This window comes from Triticum aestivum, chromosome 3B (genome assembly GCF_018294505.1).
Source record: "Triticum aestivum cultivar Chinese Spring chromosome 3B, IWGSC CS RefSeq v2.1, whole genome shotgun sequence".
Lineage (NCBI taxonomy): Eukaryota > Viridiplantae > Streptophyta > Magnoliopsida > Poales > Poaceae > Triticum > Triticum aestivum.
In genome coordinates, this window is record NC_057801.1 from 669027468 (window position 1) to 669037804 (window position 10337).

Sequence of the window (10337 nt, forward strand, 5' to 3'; positions counted from 1 at the left end):
CCACGTGGACGGGCCTTTAGTCGCGGTTCTTAAGCAACCGCGACTAAAGGGGGGGCCTTTAGTCGCGCCTATTTGGTCGCGGTTGCGCAACCGCGACTAATGGGAGTTGCAAACCGCGACCAAAGGCCCTTTTTCCACCAGTGAAAGGACCAGAAAAAACCCAGGCCCAGCCCTTTACATATGGCCTTGGATTGTCCTAAAAAAACATATGGCTTTGGGTCACTCAACTACGAATAGGGTCCTCTAAAAAACGTACCAAATATTTTTGCAATTAGTTTGATGGACCCATATTGGACCACAAACTATAAATCGTCATAATTGTACATTGTACATGGAATGGTGGTTCAGATTTAGCAAATTGAGCACATGTTCTAAAACTATGGATAGAAACTAACACAAGCACAAACCATTACTAGTAATCCTTAAGGGAAGCAATTTTGGCACTGATATCTTGGAGAACGGAGGGGCATTATGTAGCTACATTGTCCAAGCCATCACCTTCACCTGATTTGAAGTCTGAAAGAAAGAAAGAAAGTGAACAAGATCGTTCAAGTCCCGAATCTAGAAAGTATGCACACATGCATGCAAGTAAAATGTCTTGGTCACACAACTTGCATGTAATTCATCGAATGGTGGCAAGAGAGTAAGGATTCGACCTAGAAACATAGATCTCAAGGAACTAACCATTTTTGTCCATTTTAGAAAGCAAACTTGCCGATTAGCTCCTTTAAAAGAAAGGGGCATGTCCTAATTATATCGTCAAAGACGTCAGCTGCTGTTATTTCTTTCAAAATAGCAGGAGCCTTGAGGAATTCAAGGCACACCTCTTTCAATCCACAACAGTTGTGCCGCTCAGCTATAGTAAAAATAGTTTTCACCGACTTCACGTCTATGTGCTTGCATAACTTTTCTTCACATAGTACCTTCAGCCTTTGGAGATCATATCTATCCGTAGCCGCAAGCAAGTGTTGCAACCATAATGCTTCTTCGCCACCCTTTTTTCCCTCCCCCATGTCTACCTCTGTATCGGGCAGCGAGTCGGTGTAAACAAAGCTAAGCAAGGCCCTAAATACTTTTGCTTCCATGTCCTGTATTTGCACAACGCTTGCTACCACGCCTTCCTTCATGGGGCCAAAGAGCTGAGCCTTGAAGACCGTAGACCGAGCCACGAGCACGCATCGGTGGGCGACGAACGTCTCACTGCCAACACTGAAGGTCACGTCAGTGCCTTCCTTGGACAGGAGGAGGTCGTTGATATGCTGATGTATGGTGGAAGGTGGTACCTTGATGGAGATATCAACCGTGGTGGCAATGACGAGGTCGCATCGGATAGTGAAACAATCCTTGTTGAAATGTTTTGATTTCTCAAGAGCATCCCTTTTGATCAAACCATCGTAACCCCAACATGGGTGTGAGCTGGAGAAACCATGTGGCTCGTTTGCACGGATATATGCTGGATCCTGCTTCTCAAGCTCGTCGACGAAGCTGAAATCGTACTGCATCTTGAGAGGCTCGGTGACATTCTCATCGAGAAGGGCGAGGAAGAAGGACACCGAGCCGGCGCACTCGGCCGCGTTGCCTTCAGGGAAGTACTGGATGCACCAGCGATGCCCCCCTACCTTGAACAGGCGAGACCGGATCACCGTGCCTGATGCATAGTATTTCGTACGCGAGTAGCCTCTAACAACAAGCAGGTGATACCCGCTGGCCGCGGAGACTTCGATGGAGTAGCCGGTGACATCACTGTAGTTGATAATAGACACGCCGGCAAATGACATGGCAGATGGGCTCAGAATATAACGGAAATCTGAACTGGACTATATGCTGGGTGAAGTCGTCGGTGCTAAACGCTCGTGCCGCCGTGCGTCCAAGTCGCGGAAAGTCGATTGATCGACGCTCCTGTTCGATTCGTCGGAGTTCACGAAGAAAACAGGACGCAGGAGAGCAGAAGCTGGAACTCCGCCGAACTCGCCAGAGCTTTTCGGCTTCTCTATTTGCCTCTCTGATATCTCTCGGTTGATTGATTCACATCGTGCCGTGTATATGTATACAAGTACACGCGAGCATGCAACACCGCAACGCAACCGGACTCTTAACTTGAAGCCGGGACGGACATGAACTGCTCCAACACACGCGTGCACAAACAACTTTTTAATATGGAAACAGTGTTGCGGTGAACATGGATTTTTCCTAACGCTTTGCGCGCGCAACGCGAATCCCTGCCGCTCATCTTACGTGATATTCAATTGATGTGGGCCACCACTATGTCAGCCATGCAATGTATGGTACAATACTTTATATTTTTTGTGACAAGTCGCTCCATTTATCAGGTTTTGAGACGGCATGGTAGACTGCAATTCCTTTTAGTTGTGCCCGTAAAATTACGTGGATGGTAATTAAGATCTGACATATAAATTAATATTTTAAAGATTCCTTTTTTAACGCGCCACAAAGCAAAAATCACGCTATGTATACAAAGTTCTTCTAATTTTTATGGCAAAGTTCGGAGACCATGTTAACATAGTTCTTTGGTTTTAGATAAAAACAATAGCAAAGTTCTTTCATATTTCTAACAAAGTGCAAACCAACTATTCAGAAAGTTCACTGGTAGAAAAAGAGGCTTCCGTCCAGCCCCATTAGTCGAGAAACTATAGGAACCGCGACTAATGAAGTCTTTAGTCGCGGTTCGGCGGACGAATCGCGACCAAAGGCCTGGGCCCAGGGCGCTCGGTGGCCAGCTGGTGCACATCAGGGGCTTTAGTCGCGGTTGGCCAGGCCAACCGCGACTAAAGGTGCCCAAAGGCCTTTAGTCGCGGTTGGCCAGGCCAACCGCGACTAAAGCTCCTCCCCTATATATACCAGTTCAGCACGCTCACTTAGCCATTTGGTGCCACTTCTCTTCACAAGCTTCACAAGGGGGTGTAGGTTTGCTTTTGGTTCCTCTTATGCACACAAGGTGTTTGATGAAATGCCCCAAGAGGGTGAAACAAACATGATATGAAGTGTTGGAGCCACACTTGAGGTTCCTCATTTATTTTTTCCTCCTCGATCACGGTTAGCAACTTGAACCTTTCATGCATGTGTGTTGTTCATTGTTTAATTTCTATTGTTTATAGCTAGTTAGTTTAACAAATGCATGATGGTTAATTATATATTTTATATTATAATAATGCAGATGAATCGGCAATGGATGTACGGTAACCGACTCTCCCGCGAGTTCACTACGGGTTTGAAAGATTTCCTCGTAGTGGCTAATGCGAACAAGCAGAAGGGTTTTGTTATCTGTCCATGTGTTGACTATAAGAATCAGAAGGGTTACTCTTCCTCAAGAGAAGTTCACCTGCACCTGCTTCGGCACGGTTTCATGCCAAGCTATAATTGTTGGACCAAGCATGGAGAAAGAGGGGTTATAATGGAAGAAGATGAAGAAGGGGATGATTTCATTGATGAAAGCTATCTTGCTCATTTCGGTGATACTTTCATGGAGGATGCTGAAGGTGAAGGGGAAGGTGAAGGGGAAGGTGAAGGTGAAGAAGAGGCACGTGATGAGACCGTTGATGATCTTGGTCGGAGCATTGCTGATGCACGGAGACGCTGCGAAACTGAAAAGGAGAGGGAGAATTTGGATCGCATGTTAGAGGATCACAGAAAGTCGTTGTACCCCGGATGCGATGATGGTCTGAAAAAGCTGGGCTGCACACTGGATTTGCTGAAATGGAAGGCACAGGCAGGTGTAGCTGACTCGGCATTTGAAAACTTGCTGAAAATGTTGAAGAATATGTTTCCAAAGAATAACGAGTTGCCCGCCAGTACGTACGAAGCAAAGAAGGTTGTCTGCCCTCTAGGTTTAGAGGTTCTGAAGATACATGCATGCATCAACGACTGCATCCTCTACCGCGGTGAATACGAGAATTTGAATGAATGCCCGGTATGCACTGCATTGCGTTATAAGATCAGAGGCGATGACCCTGGTGACGATGTTGAGGGCGAGAAACCCAGGAAGAGGGTTCCCGCCAAGGTGATGTGGTATGCTCCTATAATACCACGGTTGAAACGTCTGTTCAGGAACAAAGAGCATGCCAAGTTGTTGCGATGGCACAAAGAGGACCGTAAGTCGGACGGGGAGTTGAGACACACCGTAGATGGAACGCAATGGAGAAAGATCGACAGAGAGTTCAAAGATTTTGCAGCTGACGCAAGGAACATAAGATTTGGTCTAAGTACAGATGGCATGAATCCTTTTGGCGAGCAGAGCTCCAGCCATAGCACCTGGCCCGTGACTCTATGCATCTACAACCTTCCTCCTTGGTTGTGCATGAAGCGGAAGTTCATTATGATGCCAGTGCTCATCCAAGGTCCGAAGCAACCCGGCAACGACATCGATGTGTACCTAAGGCCATTAGTTGATGAACTTTTACAGCTGTGGGGCAGACCTGGTGTCCGTGTGTGGGATGAGCACAAAAAAGAGGAATTTAACCTACGAGCGTTGCTTTTCGTAACCATCAACAATTGGCCTGCTCTTAGTAACCTTTCGGGACTGTCAAATAAGGGATACAATGCATGCACGCACTGCTTACATGAGACTGAAAGTGTACATTTGCCAAATTGTAAGAAGAACGTGTACCTTGGGCATCGTCGATTTCTTCCGAAAATTCATCCAGTAAGAAAGAAAGGCAAGCATTACAATGGCAAGGCAGATCACCGGCCGAAGCCTGCGGAACGCACTGGTGCTGAGGTATTTGATATGGTCAAGGATTTGAAAGTCATCTTTGGAAAGGGTCCTGGCGGACAATCAGTTCCGAAGGGAGCTGACGGGCACGCAGCCATGTGGAAGAAGAAATCTATATTCTGGGAGCTAGAATATTGGAAAGTCCTAGAAGTCCGCTCTGCAATCGACGTGATGCACGTTACGAAGAATATTTGCGTGAACCTCCTAAGCTTCTTGGGCGTGTATGGCAAGACAAATGATACAAAGGAAGCACGGCAGGACCAACAATGTTTGAAAGACCCTGATGACCGGCATCCGGAATGGTTTCAAGGTCGTGCCAGCTACGCTCTGACCAAAGAAGAGAAGGTCATCTTTTTTGAATGCCTGAGCAGTATGAAGGTCCCGTCTGGATTCTCATCCAATATAAAGGGAATAATAAACATGGCGGAGAAAAAGTTCCAAAACCTGAAGTCTCACGATTGCCACGTGATTATGACACAATTGCTCCCGATTGCTTTGAGGGGGCTCCTGCCGGAAAATGTTCGAGTAGCCATTGTGAAGCTATGTGCATTCCTCAATGCAATCTCTCAGAAGGTAATCAATCCAGAAGTTCTACCACGGTTACAGAACGATGTGATCCAACGTCTTGTCAGTTTCGAGTTGGTGTTCCCGCCATCCTTCTTCAATATTATGACGCACCTCTTGGTTCACCTAGTCGAAGAGATTTTCATTCTCGGTCCTGTATTTCTACACAATATGTTCCCCTTCGAGAGGTTCATGGGAGTATTAAAGAAATATGTTCGTAACCGTGCTAGGCCAGAAGGAAGCATCGCCAAGGGCTATGGAAATGAGGAGGTAATTGAGTTTTGTGTTGACTTTGTTCCTGACCTTAAGCCGATTGGTCTTCCTCGATCGCGGCACGAGGGGAGACTAAGTGGAAAAGGCACGATCGGAAGGAAATCAACGATATGTATGGACGGCCATTCTCTGACTGAAGCACACCACACTGTACTGACCAATTCCAGCTTGGTGGCTCCGTACTTTGAGAAACACAAGAATATTTTATGCTTGGACAACCCGGGGAAGCCTGAATCCTGGATTAGGAAGGCCCACATGGAGACTTTCGGCAGTTGGTTGAGAAAACATTTAATGAATGACAATGATGTTGTAGATCAGCTGTACATGTTGGCCAAGACACCATCTTCGACTATAGCGACTTTCCAAGGGTACGAGATAAATGGAATACATTTTACACGATCGCCCAAGATAAAAAGAGCACCAACCAAAACAGTGGTGTCCGCTTTGATGCAGCAACCGAGAATGGGCAAAAGGTCACATATTATGGTTACATAGAGGAGATATGGGAACTTGACTATGGACCCTCCTTTAAGGTCCCTTTGTTCCGGTGCAAATGGTTCAAGCTAACAGGAGGTGGGGTAAAGGTGGACCAGCAATACGGAATGACAATGGTGGATTTCAACAATCTTGGTTACCTTGACGAACCATTCGTCCTAGAGAAAGATGTCGCTCACGTTTTCTATGTGAAGGACATGAGTAGCAAACCGAGGAAACGGAAAGATAAGAAAACGATCAGTACATCATGTGATGATCCAAAGCGCCACATTGTTCTTTCAGGGAAAAGAAACATCGTGGGAGTGGAGGACAAGACAGACATGTCAGAAGATTATAATATGTTTGCTGAAATTCCGCCCTTCAAAGTGAACACCGACCCAAGCATTAAGTTAAATGATGAGGATGGTCCATGGATACGGCACAATCGTAAGCAAGCAGGGACACAAGGGAAGAAATGATGTGTAATAATTTATTGTACCAAACTTTGTTGAATGGATCATGTGAATTATATTACCCGTGATGTGTTTGGTGTCCATTTTCGAATGATTCGAGATACCACTGATGATACATGAAATTTGGAGTGATTTAGTCATACTGCTGCCTAGGCGTATAATATGCATACTCGTAGTCTTCATAGCCGCCGCCGTTGTACTGGTAGTCGTCGCCTTCTAAGTTGCCGCCGTCGTCGTCGCTGCTGTCGTCGCTGTCGTACTCCTGCCTAGGCGTATAATATTTTGAATTGAATTAGTTTTATTTTTCTGAATTTTTTGATATATTATTTGTATTTTTAACATTTTGAATTGAATTAGTTTTATTTTTCTTAATTTTTTGATATATTATTTGTATTTTTAGAATTTTGAATTGAATTAGTTTTATTTTTCTGAATTTTTTGATATAATATTTGTGTTTTTAACATATTGAATTGAATTAGTTTTATTTTTCTGAATTTTTTGATATATTATTTGTATTTTTAACATTTTGAATTGAAATAGTTTTATTTTTCTTAATTTTTTGATATATTATTTGTATTTTTAGAATTTTGAATTGAATTAGTTTTATTTTTCTGAATTTTTTGATATAATATTTGTGTTTTTAACATATTGAATTGAATTAGTTTTATTTTTCTGAATTTTTTGATATATTATTTGTATTTTTAAGATTTTGAAAAAGAAAAAGTATTTTGAAAAATACCTTTAGTCGCGGTTGGCCTGGCCAACCGCAGGCCAACCGCGACTAAAGGTCGTTGCGCGCGGGAACGCAAAAACCCGCCAAAAAACCCTTTAGTCGCGGTTGGTCTGGCCAACCGCGACTAAAGGTTACCCTTTAGTCGCGGGTCGCCTCCCCAACCGCGACTAAAGGTTACCCTTTAGTCGCGGGTCGCCTCCCCAACCGCGACTAAAGGGGGTGGGGCTATAAATACAAGGGCCCGAACCCTTTCTCGTCTTCTCCGATTCAACACCACGCCGAAGGCCTGCCGCCGTCGCCCTCGCCCTCGACGCCGCCCGCCGTCGCCCTCGCCCTCGACGCCGCCCGCCGTCTCCCTCGACGCCGCCCGCCGTCGCCCTCGCCCTCGACGCCGCCCGCCGTCGCCCGCCGTATGTTTGCACACCGCGCCCCGCCCCGGCCCACGCGCGCCGCCCCCTCTCGCCCACACGTACGACGCCGCCGGCCGTCACCGGCCTCCCTCGCCCACCGCGCGCGCGCCGCCTCGCTCGCCCGCCCTCAACGCCGCCGGCCGGCCTCGGTACTGCCGCGCGCGCACGGGCCACCGGTCTCAGACAGAGAGCGAGATCGTGGAGAGAGAGAGGGGCGCCGCGGGCCACCGGAATTTTTTCTTTTTTTTCTTTTTTTTGTTCTTTTTAATTTTAACTAGTTAATTAGTTTAACAAAAACCGTAAAATAACTTAAAACTTGATAATTAACAAAAAAAACCGTAAAATTTGATAATTAACAAAAAACGTATATAAAACTTGATAATTAACAACAAAAAAGTAAAACTTGATAATCAATATATACAAAGACCCCGCGCATCAATGTACAACGATCCCGCTTTAAAAAAATGTACACGACCCCGCGCATATACGGAGAGGGGGCGGCGAGGGGGGCGGCGATGCGCGCGGTGTTTTTTTTGGGATCGAGAGGGGGCGGCGAGGGTTATACATGTGTGTTGTCCTCGCCTCCCTCTCCGTGACGCCGTCGTCTGCCGCCCCGTCTCGCGCTCTACCGCGACACCCTCTCCCACCCCTTCCTCGCCCCCTCCTTTTGCCACCGCCCTTTCGCCACCGCCACCGCCACCGCCCCCCTTCTTCACTTAATTAATTTGTTTTTACTACATGTTTTCCGGACTGACATAATGGCGGACGATAGAGCTGACCCGATTATGGACAACTATGATCCGGACGGTGAAGCACATATGTTCGGCATCATAAACGGCGATATTCTATATGTGCCGACCGGACAAGAAGAAGATGATATCTCTTCTTATCTGAACCTTGACGGTGAAGATGAAGGGCGCCGTCAGCAAGATGATGCCGAACAAACGTCGATAAACGACGATCTTCAAATGGAAGTAGCAACCACCTCCGGCGCCGAGGTATATATATACATTGAGCCTCTGGTGATACAAACTAACTGATTTGAATAAATATGTGTGTACTAACGCGCGCGACTCTCTTTCTTATTTTAGCCCTCGGCCGGATCGTCGAAACAATCGAGTACGTCGTCAAAGCGTGGCGCAACCAAGACGATGAAACAAGGAGAAACATGCACCATCGAGGTTGTCGACAGTGCAACCGGCAGGCCGCTAGAGCCCCGCAAGAATGCCACCAAGTTTGTCAACCAATGCGGAGCCGTTGTTAGAGACAACATCTCGATCACCGTCCAGGAGTGGAATAAGCCAAAGAAGGCACGAATTGCTGGTTTCACTTTTGTCGATAAGAGAACAAAAAAAGATTGCTTCAAGAAGCTTATGGAACATTTCGTTCTACCTCCGGAATACAACAAATTCGATGAGGAGGGTAACAAGATTGAGGAAAACAAGGAGAGGAGGAGGCTAGTCCAACAGTTCGCTCTTCATAAGATGGCCGACGCATTCCGGAAATTCAAGCAAAATCTAGCCCATGACTTTGTCAAGCAGAACAAGACTCCGGATTTCAAAGGACAATATGAGAAACTGAAACATGATTGGCCAGAATTTGTGAAGCAAAAGAAATCGGAGCAGTTCATTCAAATATCGAAAAAATAAGGAAAATGCGGCTAAGAAGGAGTACAATCATATTATGGGGCCAGGAGGGTATCGCCTTTGGGAGCCTAGGTGGGAGAAGATGGAGAACGAGCTGAGGGCGCGAGGAATCCGTCCAGGTACGGAGGGATGGGACCCAAGGGCCAAAAGCTGGTGGTACGGGCATGGGGGAACGCTGAACCCGGAGACAGGGGAGTGTGTTTACTGGGGCAAAATAATTAAACCCACCCAAGCCCTTATTGACGCAATGAGGGATGCTCAAGAGGGGAAGATCAAGTTCAACAGAGAGAACGACGCGCTGACAAAAGCCCTCGGGAATCCTGAACATGGAGGACGTGTACGAGGCATGGGGCACATTCCGTGGAAAATAGGGTTCCCCCAGAACGATGACCCGTACGGTTACAGAAGCCGGAAGAGAAAGATGGATCGGGAAGCAGATGTTGTGGCACGGTTGGCATCGGAAATGGATGTGATGAAGAAAACCGTGAGTGTACTAGTAGCCGAAAGAGATGCAGCTCGGGCGTAGCATGAAGATCATCCAGCGGATCTCAGAAGCCAGCAGCGGAGAAGCAGTGTGGCTTGCACGGAGGCCCCACCGGCTGGTGCAGATGCACCGACGATCGAAATTACTACACCGGAGCCTCTGGTGGTCGAAATTACTGCACCGGAGCCTCCTCGCTACCCCGTGGACGATATAAAGGAGATGAAAGAATGTCATCTGTATTATCCTATCGGGAACATGTCCATGAAGGTAGCCATCGGCAGTGCTTTACCATGTTTACCTGGAGCACTCCACCACAACAACCCCATTCAAGATGGCTATGCTCGTGTCACGGTGGAGGACATAGTCCAAGGGTTTGAGGACCTGGAGATTGACATTGCTACACCTGAAGGGGAGAAAAGACTTGGAGATGTCAAGCGCCATTTCATTCTATGGCAAAAGAAGTTTATCAAGTTTCCAGGCGAGGCGCCAAGGACAACAAGTCCACCCCCCTACGGTGGTGGTGGTGGTGGCGGTTCACCTACACCACCGTC

General features: G+C 46.8%; 1 protein-coding gene across 1 annotated transcript; it reads right to left on the reverse strand.

Moving 5' to 3' along the window:
* Positions 1-698: 698 nt before the first annotated feature.
* On the reverse strand, positions 699-1778 carry LOC123067674 (BTB/POZ and MATH domain-containing protein 3-like). The gene has a single exon (XM_044490371.1). The coding sequence runs from the start codon at positions 1776-1778 to the stop codon at positions 699-701; it is 1080 nt and encodes a 359-aa protein (XP_044346306.1).
* Positions 1779-10337: the final 8559 nt, after the last annotated feature.